This window comes from Salvelinus alpinus, chromosome 7 (genome assembly GCF_045679555.1).
Source record: "Salvelinus alpinus chromosome 7, SLU_Salpinus.1, whole genome shotgun sequence".
NCBI classification, from domain to species: Eukaryota; Metazoa; Chordata; class Actinopteri; order Salmoniformes; family Salmonidae; genus Salvelinus; species Salvelinus alpinus.
The window spans coordinates 34,514,359-34,535,946 of NC_092092.1; the positions used below are offsets into that span (position 1 = coordinate 34,514,359).

General features: G+C 45.0%; 1 protein-coding gene across 4 annotated transcripts in view; it reads right to left on the bottom strand.

The window, feature by feature from the left end:
• Positions 1-2,441: 2,441 nt before the first annotated feature.
• The window catches only part of LOC139580880 (protein phosphatase 1B-like), a 39,049-nt gene continuing 19,902 nt past the window's right edge, over positions 2,442-21,588 (bottom strand). For 2 of the 4 annotated variants that reach the window (XM_071409998.1, XM_071409999.1), the window contains exons 3-8: positions 8,940-9,113; positions 8,645-8,818; positions 8,436-8,553; positions 8,095-8,206; positions 7,858-7,915; positions 6,093-7,335 (exon numbers count right to left, since the gene is read on the bottom strand). In XM_071409998.1, the coding sequence (XP_071266099.1) occupies positions 6,865-7,335; positions 7,858-7,915; positions 8,095-8,206; positions 8,436-8,553; positions 8,645-8,818; positions 8,940-9,113 (1,107 nt within the window). In that variant the 3' untranslated portion in view covers positions 6,093-6,864. Of the gene's footprint in view, positions 5,636-6,092; positions 7,336-7,857; positions 7,916-8,094; positions 8,207-8,435; positions 8,554-8,644; positions 8,819-8,939; positions 9,114-21,588 lie in introns of those variants that run through there. The other 2 variants (XR_011676112.1, XM_071410000.1) reach the window with 2 other exon arrangements.

Genomic DNA, 21,588 nt, shown 5'->3' on the forward strand with positions numbered 1-21,588 from the left:
CTACCCGTGCTCGGATTTCATCAACCTTATTGTCAAGAGACTGGACATTGGCGAGTAGTATGCTAGGGAGTGGAGCGCGATGTGCCCGTCTCCGAAGCCTGACCACGAGACCGCCTCGTTTGCCCCTTTTTCGGCGTCGCACAGGGTCGCCGGCTGGGATCAGATCCATTGTATTGGGTGGAAGGCAAAACACTGGATCCGTTTCGGGAAAGTCATATTCCTGGTAGGAACGATGATGAGTTGACGTTAATCGTATATTCAGTAGTTCCTCCCGACTGTATGTAATGAAACCTAAGATTACCTGGGGTACCGATGTAAGAAATAACACATAAAAGAACAAAATACTGCATATTTTCTATTTTCCAAGGAACGCGAAGCGAGGCGGCCATCTCTTTTCGGCGCCGGAAGAGTTAAAGTGACTATGCATAGATAATAAACAGAGAATAGTAGCAGAGTAAAAGAGGAGGGGGGGGGGGGAATGCAAATAGTCTGGTTAGCCATTTGATTAGCTGTTAAGGAGTCTTACGGCTTGAGGTAGAAGCTGTTGAGAAGCCTTTTGGACCTAGACTTAGTGCTCCGGTACCACTTGCCGTGCGGTAGCAGAGAGAACAGTCTATGACTAGGGTGGCTGGAGTCAGGCCCTACATTTTTTTTTTTATCACATCCGGCCGTGATTGGGAGTCCCATAGGGCAGCGCACAACTGGCCCAGCGTCATCCGGGTTTGGCCGGGACAGGCCGTCATTGTAAATAAAAATTTGTTCTTAATTAACTGACTTGCCTAGTCAGTTAATACCAGTAAATACCTTATTTACATAAGTATTCAGACCCTTTGCTATGAGACTCGACATTGAGATCAGGTGCAGCCTGTTTACATTGATCGTCCTTGAGATGTTTCTACAACTTCACAACTCCTTCGACCTCATGGCTTGGTTTTTGCTCTGACATGCACTGTCAACTGTGGTAAATTCAAATGATTGGACATGATTTGGAAAGGCACACACCTGTCTATATAAGATCCCACCGTTGACAGTACATGTCAGAGAAAAACCAAGCCATGAGGTCAAAGGAATTGTCAGGAGAGATCCGAGGCAGGATTGCGTCGAGGCACAGATCTACGGAATGGTACAACAACAAAAAATGATACAGCATTGAAGGACATCAAGAACACAGTGGCCTCCATCATTCTGAAATGGAAGAAGTTTAGAACCACCAAGACTCTTCCTAGAGCTGGTTGCCTGGAGCAATCGGGGGAGAAGGGCCTTGGTCAGGGAGGTGATCAAGAACCCGATGGTCACTCTGACAGAGCTCCAGAGTTCCACTGTAGATATGGGAGAACCTTCCAGAAGGACAACAATCGCTGCTGCACTCCACCAATCAGGCCTTTATGGTAGAGTGGCCAGACGGAAACCACTCAACAAAAGGCATATCACAACCTGCTTGGAGTTTGCCAAAAGTCACCTAAAGGACTCTGACCATGAGAAACAAGATTCTCTGGTCTGATGAAACTAAGATGGAACTCTTTGGCCTAAATGCTAAGTGTTACATCTAGAGGAAACCTGGCATCAACCCCACGGTGAAGCATGACCCTAAAGCACACAGCCAAGACAACACAGGAGTGGCTTCGGGACAAGTCTCTGAATGTCGAGTGGCCCAGCCAGAGCCCGGACTTGAACCCAAAGGAACATCTCTGGAGACCTGAAAATGTATGTGCAGCGGCGCTCCCCATCCAACCTGACAGAGCTTGAGAGGATCTGCAGAGAAGAATGCAAGAAACTCCCTATATACAGGTGTGCCATGCTTGTAGCATCATACTCGAAGACTCGAGGCTGTAATCACTGCCAAAGGTGCTTCAACAAAGTACTGAGTAAAGGGTCTGAATACTTATGTAAATGTGATATTTCAGTTTGCTAACATTTCTAAAAACCTGTTTCTGCTTTGTCATTGTGGGGTATTGAGTGTAGATTGATGAGGATATATTGTTTTAATCTATTTGAGAATAAGGATGTAACATAAAAAAAATATGGAAATAGTCAAGTGGTCGGAATACTTTCCGAATGCACTGTACCTGTCTTCATGAGAAGCAGATACATTGAAAGGAGGATGTATAAAAGCAGTCATCAATAGCAGAAGTAACCCATCACCAAATTAAACACACACCTATGACCCATAACACCCATAATGTCTATTGAGAACATGATTGTGATTGGAGATTATGATGAAGTGATGAGAGACCTAGAGAGGGGGATTAGACAAGGGTATGAGGGGAAGAAGGGAGAGGGGCAGCAGTCCGATTCTCTCTGAAGTGTACACTCATTCACTGTCCCTCGTGGATTTAAATGGAATGGATTTGTGTATGAAATAAGCAAACAGGGTGCCCACTTTCATATGCTAAGGCAGACACAGAAACATGTATACACAACCCAGAGACACTGACCACTGGTCCTTGGCAGGTATTTTATTTCATATATAGACGCTTTCTGTAATCAAATGTGAGTGCAATCAAACAACAGCAAATACAAACATTACCGATGTAGTCTGAACCAGGTACACAGGATTAACACTGGGACTCTACCTGGGTTAAAAAGGTACACTCCACAATATGACATCATACACAAATGGGGCAGCACTCTGCTTTACAGACAACCGCAACATTTTTATCTGCCAAGAAAACTGATCACATTGGGAAGAGTCAAGTGTCAGTTTTGGCAGTGTGTTGGTGATTTCCGTAACCAGGAAGTTGCCCTGCAGTCTATGATGACACCACATTGTGGAGTAGGGCTTCTGGCGGCCAACCAGGGGATGATGTCACAAAGCAGGATCAAAGACTTAGGTAAAGCTCCTAAATATTCTTAAACAACTCCATATTTCCTAGTTTACGGAGACTGATTTGAATTCAACTTTAGCTTTCGTAATACTCCGTAAAATCAACAGCTACGCGTGAATGTTGCTCAATGTGATCTGGGCCCGGTTTCACGATAGCGATGGACCTTAGGCTTACAAGTGCTTTAACGATGCATATTTCCTACAACCGCCTGAAGATATAACATGCGTTAAAAAAAACAAAACACGCGTAGAGAACTAAGTGCATCGTTGGAGCATGTGTTGATACTGATAGGATCGAAAGGGAGTGCTGCTCTCGGATCAGCTTACTCCATTTACATCTTTACATTATCATTATTTCACAAAACTGACGAAGGATCAGCTTCTAGAGAGATATTACCACCTACAGCTGCAAATATTGAGACGGCTTATTTGTGAATGCTTACTCAATAACAAATGCACTATATCACTGATTTGTTAGGCTACACGTCATGAAATATATTGATACAAATTACAGACAGCATCCTACAGTACAGTACATTTTGAAGCATCTTTTTATATGTCGCTTCCCACTGTTTCAATGGCAAAGACATTGGCAACTTTGTATTTGTAGTCAACTTTGTTCTGAAGTTATCGGTGGTCACAGAGCCTGATAAACCATGTGATTATGTTTAGCGGAGATCTGTGTATAAAGTGACGTGGGAGGGCAAAAAAAATCCATCCAACTCAGCTGTTCTGAGGTGATCTAATGCAGGCGTTAGATTACGAGCATCTTCAAATGCAACGTTAATAACAATGGTTTTGGGAAACGGCTCAGAGATTTAACGACGCTCCTATAACGTTTCTAACGATGAGCTTAGCCTTAAAATGCTTTTGGGAAACCGGGCCAAGGTTAACTATTGATCCTGCTTTACTCAGGTGGGCAGAGCAGAGGGGAATAGCTGAGACGGTGGGGTCCAGGAGATGTCTGTTTTTGATCAAAGTGATCAGGTTAACTATTGATCCTCTGATTAGGAGAGCGGAGGGGAGTAGGTGAGGGGTCTGTTTTTGATGCAGCAGGTCCAACCGTGACACCCTAACCCAGTGTTTTCCAAACTCGGTCCATGTTTAGTTTTTTGCCCATGCACCAACACCACTGATTTATATAATGAACTCATCATCAAGCTTTGATTGCTTGAATCAGCTGTGTAGTGTTAGGGCATTTTTTTTTATTATTACTTGCACTCCTTGGGGTCCCCAGGACAGAGTTTGAGAAACTCTACCCTAACCCCTGATCTCTCCCTCCCTCAGTTCAGCTGGTGACACAGAACGACGACGTCACACAGAACGCCACCACGCCCAGAGTCCACCATTGTGAGTCCACCCCTACCAGAGAGAACAGAAAACGCTGTAGTCCTCTGCCGAATCCCAAACCAGTCCCTCGCCTCTACCAACTCTCTCGGAAATCACTCCACTGTCACACTTCCTGACAAAACTGATTTCCGGCGTGTCAAGTCAATAACCCTGACCAACTTCGGGACAAAGTCATGACTTGAACGATTCATTTCAAGTTCATAAATTAAATAAAAATGGACATGTAATTCAAATTGAGAAATTCCCCATTAACGAGATTTAAACCACACTAACAGTTGAACATTTAATTTGGGATGTATTTCACTGCTTCACAAAATAAATGCAAGTGCCTTATCATTAAGCACAACTTTTCAATGTTATTTATGAAACTGCACTTCGTAGTATTCCAACACACAAAGCCAGGTTGAAGTGTCTATCGGAGAGACTAATTAGACCTAAACCCCTCAATATTTTCACTCCCTCAGCTTTGGGACACGTGCATATGGCGGGCTCACATGAATGCACAAATCGAGGGCATTGGAGCGAGTGGAAGGGCCTGGTTTGGGATTCAGCACTCCTCTCCCTCTCCTTTTTATCGCTCTTCTCCTTCGTTTATCCGACAGCAAACAGAAAATAAAAATTATCCGAAATCTCCATCCATCAGGAGCAACCAATCAGAGGCGGTCAGGTGGGATCAGTTTGAACCAATACCCATCCTGTAGCTGTGGCGTGGCACATAGGGGGTCAGGTGGGATCAGTTTTAACCAATATCTGTTCAGTAGCTGTGGCGTGGAGCAGAGAGGGTTGTGAGGGATGGGGGGGTTGTATAACCGGCAACATGTAGCACGTGGACCCCCCACCCTCTGTGTGTGAGAGAGAGAGATACATGCATTTGCAGGGCGTGGTGTGTAAGGTTTTAGGGTGTGTGTGTGTGTTCGGGCGGTTGGGGTTTTCAGGCAGCACAGAGTCCAAGACAAGTACCAGACTGAACCAGTCTGGGTCCCAATCCCCACCTCCAAACTTCCTTTCTCTCTCACACCTCCAAACTTCCTTTCTCTCTCACACACACACACACACACACACACACACACACACACACACACACACACACACACACACACACACACACACACACACATATAAATCCACCCCAGGTCCTCATGTCCATGTGTAGTCAGGTGATCAATGTCAACAACAACAACAAAATAAAACACCAGAAAACCTGGATGGTAAAAAACTTCTACCATCCAGGCGCTTCATCAGTCCTTAAAACAACCGCAACACCTCCAAAAACACACTCCTCCCGAGGAAAAGCAGAGTGTGTGTGTGGGTGTGTTCATCCTCACACACACACACACACACACACACACGTCGTCCACTGGGCACGTGGAGGAGGCAACTCTCCCTCTGGGTGGCTAGACCAATCACAGGAGGAGACCGGGGTCGCAGTTACCACGACTACCAGGGGTCCTCCAGATCACACTGAGAGAGAACGAGAGAGAGAGAAATGTTTATGAGGCGCCATAGTACATACAATATAAAACTGATGTTATTAATGTACTGATGTTGAAAAGCGGGTGTGCAAGTGGATCAGGAGCTGAGAATGTGAGGGGTTGGTATGTGGGTCAATCTGTGGGATGAGTCGTTCTTGGACTCACCTGATGGTGGCCTACTGAAAGACCGGCTGTGTCCCAATTCTTATACTAGTCTACAGCCTATGTAATAGGCTTTTTGTCAAGAAATAAACATTTGCAGATGATGCTATAAATGCCATGGTGCCATGTAGTAGGAATTCACTGTGCACTATTCAGGACATGAAGAGCAATCAGACCCACAATGGAATGTTCACAGGAAAAAGTGATCATATACCATAACAGTCAGACACTGACCAAATCTGACAGTCAAGAGACAAACCAAATCAGATGGACAGATCTTATAATTATTATTAATTCAAATAACTTTTATTGATTATTTTATTCATTCACATATTGCTGTATGGAACAGATTCAGCCCACACACACACACACACACACACACACACACACACACACACACCATTATCATATTGTGTCTTGTTGCATACAGTAAGTGCCACCATTCATCAGAGAGAAATACAACTCAGTCTTTAGAAATACAATGACACACACACTTTTTTACTTTGGTATTTTGAACTTTTTAGAACTTTGTATACTGTTCCAGAATTTTGAAGTAGTTACAGTACTGTAGTGGACACACACCTTAACAAATTCTACCAAACACACACCTCAGCTGGCTGCTAAGACCTGTCTCTCTCGGACGGACAGAGAGACACGCAGGCAGACAGAGACACGCAGACAAAGACACGCAGGCAGGCAGACAGACAGACGCAGACAGGCAGGCAGGCAGACAGACACAGACAGAGACAGACAGAGACCGACACAAAGAGACACACAGAGTGAGTGTTGTGCGTGTGTGGGTACAGTGAGAACAAGTATAGGTGGTTTATGGGAACTTGTGTTTTTATATGGACAGTCCAGTAGGTCTTCTCTCTCTCTCAGTCAGGTAGAGGTCCAGACATGATCGGCCCATTGACTTAGACCACTCATATTTATATCTACCCATTATGGCGTCTGTGAGAGCACGGATGGACTAGACGCTGTGAGAGCACGCATGGACTAGACTAGATTGGGGGGGGGGGGGGGTCAACAACAACAACAGAGATCAGAGGTGAATTAGGAGGGGGGAGGATCTGGTTGGCGAAGCTCAGCAGCTGGAGGATATAGTGGGACGAGGTCTGCCGCCGGAGGTTCAGGTTGGTCAGTGTCTACCGCTGGAGGTTCTGATTGGTCGATGTCTGCAGCCGGAGGTGGTTGTTGGTCGATGTCTGGAGAGGGCGTGGCTTTGCGTTTCTCTGCTTCCGGGGATGAGGGCGTCTCGATGACGACGGGTGAGGGAGGGGGAGAGGGGGGTGAGGGCCGGGGGGAATCAGGGAGGTCGTCAGCGGTAAAGGAGGAGGATTCCTCCCCCGTGTCAGCTGTATTCTCCCCAGGCAGACGGTAGACTGCCAGGGCTTCCTCCAGCACCGAGCGATACTGCCCCCGGTGGTGCAGGCGGAACTGACGCAGCGCCTCCAAGAGGTTGGTCGCCGTACTGCTGCCTCCTCCCTCCTCACTCTCCTCCTCTCCTCCACCTCCAGCACAGGCCTGGCCGGGGCAACACCACGCCACACACACACACACACACACAAGCTAGTGTCAGACACACACCAGCGTCAAACACACACACAGGCACACACACTGTCTCACACCATACTACCCCTACCCCTGAGGCCAGCTACCCGTAGTGACATTGTCTTTGTCCAGTGAGGGAGAGGAGAATACAACAGTGCCTTCCCGTTCCCCACTACAACTCCCAACACCCCAAACACAACACAATAAACACAGACTAGACTAGGGCAAATAGTTCATGTTCAAAAGACATCCCGGACTTTTGTGTGATAAAAGGCTGGGACACGGTAGGAAGGAACATCAGGGAGCAGTATTCATGTGATGTGAAACCAAGTCTTGACTCTAGATGAAATATTCAATTTTGATCATGTTTGGTATTTTGACGGTCCTCGAAGCCCATTCACACGCCAGAAGAGTGGTGCTGTTGTGACTGGGCTGGAGTGGGGTCATTGTGGAAGTGGGAGGTCAGGGGTGAGCGGTCAAAGAAGAGTTACTCACCCCTTCCTCTTCTCTTTGTGGGTTCAGCCTGCTGTACACCGCCTCGATCACACTGCGCCTGACCCCACACACACACACACAATTAGACATTCTTATTTGTGAGCTTGATTGAGAAGTTGGATAAATAAATCATGACAGTCTCTCATACTTTCATGAAGAAAGAAGGGGGAGACATTTTAGTGATGTGAAAAGAAAATGGGCAATAAAGCAGCGGTCTTCAGTGTGTGTAGTATTTACTTGCAGGCCAGGCCTCCTCCAGGCGGAAGGTTGGGGATGTTCTCAGAGGCGATGTTCCTCAGAACAGACACCAGGTCAGGAACCCCCTCCTCTCCACAGCCACCCAGCAAATCTAGAGACAGAGACAGGGTTAGAGTGGAAACGCAACAGAATAAAAGACGGACAGTTGCCTCTGACCAGAATATTGGCCGTCATATCCACGTTGAAAGAGCCACTGCTCGTCGACACCCAGCAGGTGGTCACTATAACACACAGCGGCGACAGCTTCTCTATGCTATTAGCCGTTCGTCAGCGTCGTGTGTCCAAGCTCTTAGAAAGGATAGGGGTGTGTGTGTTCTCACCCTCTACACGTGTCTCCAGGTATTTGTCCAGGTCCTCCTCTCTCTTCAGGGCTTCCTCAGACACCTTGGGAGCTCCCGGTAAAGTCACCAACACCACACTCATGTTATCTCTGCTGCCCTGGAGAGAGACACATAAAGAGACCGGGGCTTAGAGTGTGGGTTAGTTAGAGTGTGGGTTAGTTAGAGTGTGGGTTAGAGTGTGTATGTACCTTGTGCAGACAGGTGTCCACCACGGCAGTACAGACTCTTTCCAGGTCGTCAAACACTTGTAGCCGGGACCTGACGAACTCGCACAGCTCCTCGTTGGACATCACGTCCCAGATCCCGTCGCACGCCAGCACCACAAACTCATCCCCCTCCGCAGCACGCTCCAACACACACACCTGGGGGAGGAACACACACCTCAGCTGGAGAGATCACACACACCTCAAGTAGGAGAAAGAGTTTACTATAAGCTGTGCACAGTAATAAAGGCATTTTAAATACACACACACACACACACACCTCTGGCTCTGGGCTGACCAGTTGTTCTGTGGGACCCTTCCCATCCACACACTTGTAGTCATAGTCCCCCAGGGCTCTGGACACGGCCAGGGAACCGTTGACCCGCTGGATCATCACTGACCCCCCTGCGTTCTGGATACGCTCCTTCTCTCTGGGGTTGCACGGCTTATGGTCCTGCAGTGAGAAATAGAAAGCGTTTGAGATAGAGGCTGCTGATCTACAAAATGACCTTGCATTCTAAATAACTACTCATTACATGATCAGGGTCAGAGATCATGCGTCTTGCCAAGCTCAAACTGATCCCCTGCTGTCTCTCTCCATCACTCCCTCCCTCTCACTCAGTATATTGTACCTGAGTAGAATGCACCAGTCTCCCAACCTTCCTCCCTCTCTCCCCATCCCCCCTTTCAAAAATAACACCTTGCAAATGTATTTCAGACCCCTTGGACTTAACATTTTGAGTTACAAAGTGGGATGAAGGTGGATTTGTCAATCTACATAAAATAAGATATTTTATTTATATATACAGTGGGGAGAACAAGTATTTGATAACCTGCCGATTTTGCAGGTTTTCCTACTTACAAAGCATGTAGAGGTCTGTCATTTTTATCATAGGTACACTTCAACTGTGAGAGACGGAATCTAAAACACAAATCCAGAAAATCACATTGTATGATTTTTAAGTAATTCATTTGCATTTTATTGCATGACATAAGTATTTGATCACCTACCAACCAGTAAGAATTCCGGCTCTCACAGACCTGTTAGTTTTTCTTTAAGAAGCCCTCCTGTTCTCCACTCATTACCTGTATTAACTGCACCTGTTTGAACTCGTTACCTGTATAAAAGACACCTGTCCACACAATCAAACAGACTCCAACCTCTCCACAATGGCCAAGACCAGAGAGCTGTGTAAGGACATCAGGGATAAAATTGTAGACCTGCACAAGGCTGGGAGGGGCTACAGGACAATAGGCAAGCAGCTTGGTGAGAAGGCAACAACTGTTGGCGCAATTATTAGAAAATGGAAGAAGTTCAAGATGACGGTCAATCATCCTCGATCTGGGGCTCCATGCAAGATCTCACCTCGTGGGGCATCAATGATCATGAAGAAGGTGAGGGATCAGCCCAGAACTACACGGCAGGACCTGGTCAATGACCTGAAGAGAGCTGGGACCACAGTCTCAAAGAAAACCATTAGTAACACACTATGCCGTCATGGATTAAAATCCTGCAGCGCACGCAAGTTCCCCTGCTCAAGCCAGCGCATGTCCAGGCCCGTCTGAAGTTTGCCAATGACCATCTGGATGATCCAGAGGAGGAATGGGAGAAGGTCATGTGGTCTGATGAGACAAAAATAGAGCTTTTTGGTCTAAACTCCACTCGCCGTGTTTGGAGGAAGAAGGATGAGTACAACCCCAAGAACACCATCCCAACTGTGAAGCATGGAGGTGGAAACATCATTCTTTGGGGATGCTTTTCTGCAAAGGGGACAGGACGACTGCACCGTATTGAGGGGAGGATGGATGGGGCCATGTATCGCGAGATCTTGGCCAACAACCTCCTTCCCTCAGTAAGAGCATTGAAGACGGGTCGTGGCTGGGTCTTCCAGCATGTGGGCAGTACCTTCAGGCGTTTGGAAAATACTCCCAAGGATGAACCAGACTTGGAGGTCTACAATTTTTTTCTCTGGGGTCTTGGCTGATTTCTTAATTTTCCCATGATGTCAAGCAAAGAGGCACTGACTTTGAAGGTAGGCCTTAAAATACATCCACAGGTACACCTCCAATTGACTCAAATTATGTCAATTAGCCTATCAGAAGATTCTAAAGCCATGACATCATTTTCTGGAATTTTCCAAGCTGTTTAAATGCACAGTCAAATTAGTGTATGTAAACTTCTGACCAACTGGAATTGTGATACAGTGAAATAATCTGTCAGTAAACAATTGATGAAAAAATTACGTGTGTCATGCACAAACTAGATGTCCTAACCGACTTGCCAAAACTATAGTTTGTTAACGAGACATTTTTGGAGTGGTTGAAAAACTACTTTTAATGACTCCAACCTAAGTGTATGTAAACTTCCGACTGTGTGTGTTAATATTTTTTAATAATAAAAATGTAATAAATAAAATAGTTGTTGCATAAGTATTCAGCTCCCTGAGTTCATACATGTTAGAAACACTGTGGGCAGCAATTACAGCTGTGAGTCTTCAAACTCTTTCAAGATTTTTTTTATTTTTATTTTATTTAACCTTTATTTAACCAGGTAGGCAAATTGAGAACACGTTCTCATTTACAATTGCGACCTGGCCAAGATAAAGCAAAGCAGTTCGACACATACAACAACACATAGTTACACATGGAGTAAAACAAACATATAGTCAATGATACAGTGAAAAAAAATAAGTCTATATACAATGTGAGCAAGTGAGGTGAGATAAGGGAGGTGAAGGCAAACAAATATACAGTGGGGAGAACAAGTATTTGATACACTGCCGATTTTGCAGGTTTTCCTACTTACAAAGCATGTAGAGGTCTGTCATTTTTATCATAGGTACACTTCAACTGTGAGAGACGGAATCTAAAACAAAAATCCAGAAAATCACATTGTATGATTTTTAAGTAATTAATTTGCATTTTATTGCATGACATAAGTATTTGATCACCTACCAACCAGTAAGAATTCCGGCTCTCACAGACCTGTTAGTTTTTCTTTAAGAAGCCCTCCTGTTCTCCACTCATTACCTGTATTAACTGCACCTGTTTGAACTCGTTACCTGTATAAAAGACACCTGTCCACACACTCAATCAAACAGACTCCAACCTCTCCACAATGGCCAAGACCAGAGAGCTGTGTAAGGACATCAGGGATAAATTGTAGACCTGTACAAGGCTGGGATGGGCTACAGGACAATAGCCAAGCAGCTTGGTGAGAAGGCAACAACTGTTGGCGCAATTATTAGAAAATGGAAGAAGTTCAAGATGACGGTCAATCACCCTCGGTCTGGGGCTCCATGCAAGATCTCACCTCGTGGGGCATCAATGATCATGAGGAATGTGAGGGATCAGCCCAGAACTACACGGCAGATCCTGGTCAATGACCTGAAGAGAGCTGGGACCACAGTCTCAAAGAAAACCATTAGTAACACACTACGCCGTCATGGATTAAAATCCTGCAGCGCACGCAAGGTCCCCCTGCTCAAGCCAGCGCATGTCCAGGCCCGTCTGAAGTTTGCCAATGACCATCTGGATGATCCAGAGGAGGAATGGGAGAAGGTCATGTGGTCTGATGAGACAAAAATAGAGCTTTTTGCTCTAAACTCCACTCGCCGTGTTTGGAGGAATAGAAGGATGAGTACAACCCCAAGAACACCATCCCAACCGTGAAGCATGGAGGTGGAAACATCATTCTTTGGGGATGCTTTTCTGCAAAGGGGACAGGACGACTGCACCGTATTGAAGGGAGGATGGATGGGGCCATGTATCGCGAGATCTTGACCAACAACCTCCTTCCCTCAGTAAGAGCATTGAAGATGGGTCGTGGCTGGGTCTTCCAGCATGACAACGACCCGAAACACACAGCCAGGGCAACTAAGGAGTGGCTCCGTAAGAAGCATCTCAAGGTCCTGGAGTGGCCTAGCCAGTCTCCAGACCTGAACCCAATAGAAAATCTTTGGAGGGAGCCGAAAGTCCGTATTGCCCAGCGACAGCCCCGAAACCTGAAGGATCTGGAGAAGGTCTGTATGGAGGAGTGGGCCAAAATCCCTGCTGCAGTGTGTGCAAACCTGGTCAAGAACTACAGGAAACGTATGATCTCTGTAATTGCAAACTAAGGTTTCTGTACCAAATATTCAGTTCTGCTTTTCTGATGTATCAAATACTTATGTCATGCAATAAAATGCAAATTAATTACTTAAAAATCATACAATGTGATTTTCTGGATTTTTGTTTTAGATTCCGTCTCTCACAGTTGAAGTGTACCTATGATAAAAATGACAGACCTCTACATGCTTTGTAAGTAGGAAAACCTGCAAAATCGGCAGTGTATCAAATACTTGTTCTCCCCACTGTATGTATAAATAAATAAAAATATAAAAAGGCCATGGTGGCGAAGTAAATACAACACAGCAAGTAAAATAAAAACTAAAAACACTGGAATGGTTGGTTTGCAGTGGAAGAAAGCGCAAAGTAGAGACAGAAATAATGGGGTGCAAAGGAGCAAAATAAATAAATAAATACAGTAGGTAAAGAGGTAGTTGTTTGGGCTAAATTATAGATGGGCTATGTACAGGTGCAGTAATCTATGAGCTGCTCTGACAGCTGGTGCTTAAAGCTAGTGAGGGAGATAAGTGTTTCCAGTTTCAGAGATTTTTGTAGTTCGTTCCAGTCATTGGCAGCAGAGAACTGGAAGGAGAGGCGGCCAAAGGAAGAATTGGTTTTGGGGGTGACCAGAGAGATAAACCTGCTGGAGCGCGTGCTACAGGTAGGTGTTGCTATGGTGACCAGCGAGCTGAGATAAGGGGGGACTTTACCTAGCAGGGTCTTGTAGATGACCTGGAACCAGTGGGTTTGGCGACGAGTATGAAGCGAGGGCCAGCCAACGAGAGTGTACAGGTCGCAGTGGTGGGTAGTATATGGGGCTTTGGTGACAAAACGGATGGCACTGTGATAGACTGCATCCAATTTATTGAGTAGGGTTTTGGAGGCTATTTTGTAAATGACATCACCGAAGTCGAGGATTGGTAGGATGGTCAGTTTTACAAGGGTATGTTTGGCAGCATGAGTGAAGGATGCTTTGTTGCGGAATAGGAAGCCAATTCTAGATTTAACTTTGGATTGGAGATGTTTGATGTGAGTCTGGAAGGAGAGTTTACAGTCTAACCAGACACCTAGGTATTTGTAGTTGTCCACATATTCTAAGTCAGAGCCGTCCAGAGTAGTGATGTTGGACAGGCGGGCAGGTGCAGGCAGCGATCGGTTGAAGAGCATGCATTTAGTTTTACTTGTATTTAAGAGCAATTGGAGGCCACGGAAGGAGAGTTGTATGGCATTGAAGCTCGCCTGGAGGGTTGTTAACACGGTGTCAAAAGAAGGGCCAGAAGTATACAGAATAGTGTCGTCTGCGTAGAGGTGGATCAGAGAATCACCAGCAGCAAGAGCGACATCATTGATGTATACAGAGAAGAGAGTCGGTCCAAGAATTGAACCCTGTGGCACCCCCATGGAGACTGCCAGAGGCCCGGACAACAGACCCTCCGATTTGACACACTGAACTCGATCAGAGAAGTAGTTGGTGAACCAGGCGAGGCAATCATTAGAGAAACCAAGGCTGTCGAGTCTGCCGATGAGGATGTGGTGATTGACAGAGTCAAAAGCCTTGGCCAGGTCAATGAATACGGCTGCACAGTATTGTTTCCTATCGATGGCGGTTAAGATATCGTTTATGACCTTGAGCGTGGCTGAGGTGCACCCATGACCAGCTCTGAAACCAGATTGCATAGCGGAGAAGGTATGGTGGGATTCGAAATGGTCGGTAATCTGTTTGTTGACTTGGCTTTCGAAGACCTTAGAAAGGCAGGGTAGGATAGATATAGGTCTGTAGCTGTTAGGGTCAAGAGTGTCCCCCCCTTTGAAGAGGGGGATAACCGCAGCTGCTTTCCAATCTTTGGGAATCTCAGACGACACGAAAGAGAGGTTGAAAAGGCTAGTAATAGGGGTGGCAACAATTTCAGCAGATAGTTTTAGAAAGAAAGGGTCCAGATTATCTAGCCCGGCTGATTTGTAAGGGTCCAGATTTTGCAGCTCTTTTAGAACATCAGCTGACTGTATTTGGGAGAAAGAGAAATGGGGAAGGCTTGGGCGAGTAGCAGAGGGGAGGGCAGTGCTGTTGTCCGGGGTAGGGGTAGCCAGGTGGAAAGCATGGCCAGCCGTAGAAAAATGCTTATTGAAATTCTCAATTATAGTGGATTTGTCGGTGGTGACAGTGTTTCCTATCTTCAGAGCAGTTGGAAGCTGGGAGGAGGTGTTCTTATTCTCCATGGACTTTACAGTGTCCCAGAACTTTTTTGAATTTGTGTTGCAGGAAGCAAATTTCTGCTTGAAAAAGCTAGCCTTGGCTTTTCTAACTGCCTGTGTATACAGTGATCCCTCGCCACTTCGCGGTTCACTTATCGCGGATTCGCTATTTCGCGGATTTTCATAATGCATTTTTTATTTTTTTTTGGTGCATTGTGCTCTGCATTCTGATTCGCTAAAAACTCACTCCCGCTTCTTGTATCAAAACATGCTACGAATTGTGCTATCATTTTGTCGTCTCGTGCAGTTATGTGTACGTACATAAAACAGCTTGGCAAATTTACATTAAGTTGGCCAGGAAGGAAGGAAGGACTAACGCTTGGTCGCTTAGCAACCATGGTGCGAATGGCCACTGAACTTAAGCGAGTAGCTGAGGAATGGGACCCTTTGATGAGCCGTTCATTACAGTTCTCCAACGTAATCGATGGTGGCATGTCGGTGTACAAGGATCTTTTTGCAAAGAAGAAAAAAGAGCGACAACAGCTGCCTATCACTATGCTCTTCTCCCGAACAAACACACCTGCACCGCGGGCTTCAGAAGAAGAGAACACTGCAGAGCGCAGTCAGGATGCAGCGGCCCAGTCTGAAGAGCAGTGAAACGGCCTACACGTGAGTCACTGTATTTGTATACATGTAATAGTTGCTAATTGTAAAAAAAAAAGAAGTTTTCTATTTCGCGGATTTCACTTATCGCGGGTCATTTTCGGAACGTAACCCCCGCGATAAACGAGGGATTACTGTACTGGTTTCTAGCTTCCCTGAAAAGTTGCATATCACGGGGGCTGTTCGATGCTAATGCAGAACGCCATAGGATGTTTTTCTGTTGGTTAAGGGCAGTCAGGTCAGGAGAGAACCAAGGGCTATATCTGTTCCTGGTTCTAAATTTCTTGAATGGGGCATGCTTATTCAAGATGGTGAGGAAGGCATTTAAAAAAAATGTCCAGGCATCCTCTACTGACGGGATGAGATCAATATCCTTCCAGGATACCTCGGCCAGGTCGATTAGAAAGGCCTGCTCGCTGAAGTGTTTCAGGGAGCGTTTGACAGTGATGAGTGGAGGTCGTTTGACCGCTGACCCATTACGGATGCAGGCAATGAGGCAGTGATCGCTGAGATCTTGGTTGAAAACAGCAGAGGTGTATTTGGAGGGCAAGTTTGTTAGGATGATATCTATGAGGGTACCCGTGTTTACGGAATTGGGGTGGAACCTGGTAGGTTCATTGATAATTTGTGTGAGATTGAGGGCATCAAGCTTAGATTGTAGGGTGGCTGGGGTGTTAAGCATGTTAAAATTTAGGTCGCCTAGCAGCACGAGCTCTGAAGATAGATGGGGGGCAATCAGTTCACATATAGTGTCCAGAGCACAGCTGGGGGCAGAGGGTGGTCTATAGCAGGCGGCAACGGTGAGAGACTTGTTTTTAGAGAGGTGGATTTTTAAAAGTAGAAGTTCAAATTGTTTGGTAACAGACCTGGATAGTAAAACAGAACTCTGCAGGCAATCTTTGCAATAGATTGCAACACCGCCCCCTTTGGCCGTTCTATCTTGTCTGAAAATCTTGTAGTTGGGGATGAAAATGTCAGAATTTTTGGTGGTCTTTCTAAGCCAGGATTCAGACACGGCTAAAACATCCGGGTTGGCAGAGTGTGCTAAAGCAGTGAACAAAAGAAACTTAGGGAGGAGGCTTCTAATGTTAACATGCATGAAGCCAAGGCTATTACGGTTACAGAAGTCATCAAAAGAGAGCGCCTGGGGAATAGGAGTGGAGCTAGGTACTGCAGGGCCTGGATTCACCTCTACATAACCAGAGGAACAGAGGAGGAGTAGGATAAGGGTACGGCTAAAAGCTATGAGAATTGGTCGTCTAGAACTTCTAGAGCAGAGAGTAAAAGGAAGTTTCTGGGGGCGATAAAATAGCTTAAAGGAATAATGTACAGACAAAGGTATGGTAGGATGTGAATACAGTGGAGGTAAACCTAGGTATTGAGTGATGATGAGAGAGATATTGTCTCTAGAAACATCATTGAAACCAGGTGATGTCATCGCATATGTGGGTGGTGGAACTGTGAGGTTGGATATGGTATAGTGAGCAGGGCTAGAGGCTCTACAGTGAAATAAGCCAATAAACACTAACCAGAACAGCAATGGACAAGGCATATTTACATTAAGGAGAGGCATGCTTAATCGAGTGATCAATAAGGGTCCAGTGAGTAGAGGTTGGTTGGGGTCACGGCGATCCAGACAGCTGGCCGGGTAGATGGCTATCGGTAGCGAGATAGCATAGTATGGAAGTCTATTTGTAGATACCTCGTGCGTTTCCGTCGGTAGGTTAGTGGGGTTCCGTGTGGTAGAGGGGATCAGTCCAAATTGGCAAAATAGATATAGTGACCCAAGAAAAAAAAGAAAAAAAAAATAATAATAATAATTGTCCGATATACTTATTCAGATAGCAGCCGGTAAGACAGCTAACGGTTAGCGGGCCCCAGATGAGCGTTCAGGTAACGTCGGGACGGAGGTGCCAGTTGGATAACTCCCTCGGGCAGATAACGTCGGCAGTCAGTCGTGAAGGCCCGGCGGGGCTCCGTATCTGCAGCAACAACAAAACAAAAAAAAACGGGTCCGGATAGGTGACTGTAGCCCAGGAATGGCTGATGGAACTCCTCAGCTGGCTAGCTCCGGAATGATTTGAGTTTGCTCCGGGATCGACGTAAGCCAATAGTCACACGGTTTGCTGCTAGCTAGCTGCAAATGTCCAGAGCCTGCGGCTGAAATCCGGGGAAACAGAGAAAAAAAAGTCCCGGAATGCTCCGGTCCGAGTCGCGTTGCACAAAAGTGCCGGTAGATTATCGAGCTAAAGGAATAGCTGATGACCACAAAACGTGGGCAGCTGAGACACCAACGCTAGCCAGCAGACCGGCTAATTTCTGGGCAGCTACAGATTAGCTTCTGGCTAGCTATCGGATAGCTTCTGGTTAGCTTTCTGGCTAGCTTCTGAATTAGCCCCTGGCTAGCTTCCACGGTGGATTTTCAGATTTGAGGTAAATAATACTTTTTTGTAATTGGTGAAGCAGGTTGCAGGAAAGCTTTTGCAGGAAAGCTTTTGTAGTTGAGTTCTTGGATAATAAAATATATAAAAGATATGCGAAGAAAGGTGTAAATATATATATATACAGGACACGACAATACGAAACAGAAATTACGTCTGAACTGCTAAGCCATCTTGGAATAAAATGATGTTGGGGATCATGGCTAGACAGCAATTTCTGAGTCTCGTCATAGTATTTCAAGCAGATTTAAGTCAAAACTGTAACTTGGCCACTAAGGAATATTCACTGTCTTCTTGGTAAGCAACTTCATTGTAGATTTGGCCTTGTGTTGAAGGTTATTGTAATGCTGAAAGGTGAATTCCTCTCCCGGTGTCTGGTGTAAAGCAGACTGAGGCAGGTTATGCTCTAGGATTTTGCCTGTGCTTAGCCCTAACCCATTTCTTTCTTTCTTTCCTGAAAAACTCCCCAGTATTTACCGATGTCAAGCATACCGATACCATGATGCAGCCACCATCATGCTTGAAAATAAGGAGGCAGTTGCTTAGTAATGTGTTGTGTTGGATTTGACCCAAACATAGGGCTTTGCAATTAGGCCAAAAAGTATATTCCTTTGCCATGTTTTGTTGCATTATTGCACTATTACTATTGCATTATTATTATTAGTCACTTGTTCCATACGGGGCGGCAGGTAGCCTAGTGGTTAGAGCGTTGGGCCAGTAACCGAAAGGTTGCTGGAACGAATCCCAGAGCTGACAAGGTAAAAATCTGTCATTCTGCCCCTGAACAAGGAAGTTAACCCATTGTTCCCCGGTAAGCAGTCATTGTAAATAAGAATTTGTTATTAACTGACTTGCCTAGTTAAATAAATAAAAAATTAAATACAAGATGCATGTTTTGGAATATTTTCACTTGGCCATTAATGTGGAGTCACTACAATGTTAATTCATCCTCTCCCATCTCAGCCATTGAACTTAGTAGCAGTTTTAAAAATCACCAAATTGCCCCATGGTAACATCCCTGAGCAGTTTCATTCCTGTCCTAATGCGCAGTTCAGAAGGATGACTGTATCCGAGGTGTCTGGGTGGTTTAACACATAATCCTCAGCGTCATTATAAACTAGACCATGCTTAAGGAGATATTCAATGTCAGATTTGTTATTGTGACCAATCACTACCCTTTGAGGCTTTTGAAAAGCTCCCTTGTCTTTGTAGATGAATGTGTGTGTGAAATGCAATACTTGACTGAGAGACCTTACAGGTGTTGTATGTGTGGGGGACAGAGGAAGGGTTAGTCATTCAATCATGTCAACCCCTATTATTTGCCAGAGTACACGTAACTTTTGTGATTTGGTCATTTGACCCCTGAACTAATTTAGGTTTGCCTAAACAAAGGGGCTGAACACTTATGAAATTACTATTTTAGTTGACATTTTTTATTCAACTAAAAAAAAAAAGTCTTCCACTTGGACAAGAGTATTTTGTGTATATTGTTGACAAAAACAAACCCATTGTAATCCCACTTTTTAACACAAAATGTGAAGAAAGTGCCTTGATGAATACTTATTGTACTGCATATTGTACCAGTGTATATCCAGTGCAGAGATGTTAACCATTAAAATCGGTTAGCCGCCGAAAACACAGTTGACCGATTGTGCTTATTGGTCTATGAAATTGGCCGGTGTGTATTTACGAAATAATGTATCTTATTTATCACACAAGCAACGTATACAGAGCTTAGTTTGAGCGGAATATCACCTGTCGGGCGAGCGCCTCAAGCAGCTGGTTGCTGCTTGAAGTGAAACATGTAATCTCATAAACCCAGTCGTCGCACAACAATTCTAAATGCAATTTGAGTGAAAACGATGTTGGCCACCAGCCTATTAAAACCGCTTTCTATTGCTACACATTTTTCTTCCCTCCTTATATTAAAGCAACTGCACTGTTTTACAAGCGGAGTAGCCCATGGCTAAAAAGGGACCGTTGGAAACATCCTAAAATCGCCATTTGAGTACGCACTGCGTGATACGTTTTTTTAAACATATTTTAAAAATAAAAAACACAAATATTTACATCAGTATTCAGACCCTTTGCTATGAGACTAAAAATTGAGCTCAGGTGCATCCATCTCTGCAGCACTCCACCAAAATGCACCTGAAGGACTCACAGACCATGAGAAACAAGATTTTCTGGTCTGATGAAACCAAGACTGAACTATTTGGCCTGAATGCCAAGTGTCACACCTGGATGAAACCTGGTACCATCCCTATGGTGAACCATGGTGGTGGCAGAATCATGCTGTGGGGATGTTTTTCAGCGGCAGGGACTGAGAGACAGGATGGAGGGAAAGATGAACGGAGTACAGAGCGATCCTTGATAAAAACATGCTCCGGAGCGTGCAGGACCTGAGACTGCGGCGAAGGTTCCCCTTCCAACAGGACAATGACCCTAAGCACATAGCCAAAGCAACGCAGTAGTGACTTTGGGACAAGTCTCTGAATATCCTTGAGTGGTCCAGCCAGAGCCCGGACTTGAGCCCAATCTAACATCTCTGGAGAGATGTGAAAATAGCTGTGCGGCGACGCTCCCCATTCAAACTGACACAGCTTGAGAGGATCTGAAGAGAATGATAAACTCCACAATTACAGGTGTGCCAAGCTTGTAGCGTAAACAAAGTACTGAGTAAAGTATCTGAATACTTATGTAAATGGGAACATTTTTTATTCGTAATACATGTGTGTAGATTGATGAGGGTGAAAAAACGATTTAATAAATTTTAGAATAAGGCTGTAACGTAACAAAATGTGGAAAAAGTTAAAGGGTCTGAATACTTTCCAAATGCACTGTACTAATTTTTTGGAGAACTGGAAATTTGACCTTATGAACCTTGCTTCAAAGTAATCGAGCCAAAATCCAACCATATAAACTTTGAGGGAATTATTTTATAAAGACTTCCTCATATGCCATTGAAACCAGCACTTATCTCTTGTTCTACTGGTTTTCAATTCTCTTCCAGAAACTAAAGGCACAATCATAGTCATATTAGCAACCCATCTTAATTCTTGCATCTTCAGATCTCACCTCTTTCTACTTTTCTAACAGAGATTTTAATCTCAGTTACATGAATTGCTCACATCAGGTGAGCTTTTGAGAACAGTGTTTTCCAGCCGAATGCTTTTGGCCAAATGTTTGAAAATATTTTGTGCATTGACTGCTTCATTACAGTAGCTGTATTTAGGCTAGGATATAAAAAAAAAACTTGGGAATTAGAAATATATATTTTGTTTACACATATTTAACCCTTTTTCTTTACCGGTATCGGTTACCTTCAGACGAGTCACGTGACACTTGTGGGGGTCGTGGAGCAAAACGGAGAACACCATCGTGTTTGTGAGAAGCTCCCCCTTAGGACGCTACAAACAATTACGTTAGAAGACCGATTTTCAGATGTCTCATGGTGTGACAAACAACGCTCTAGCTCTGCCACCTTTCACCGCAGATGGTTCTATTTGTGACGCTTGACGCACT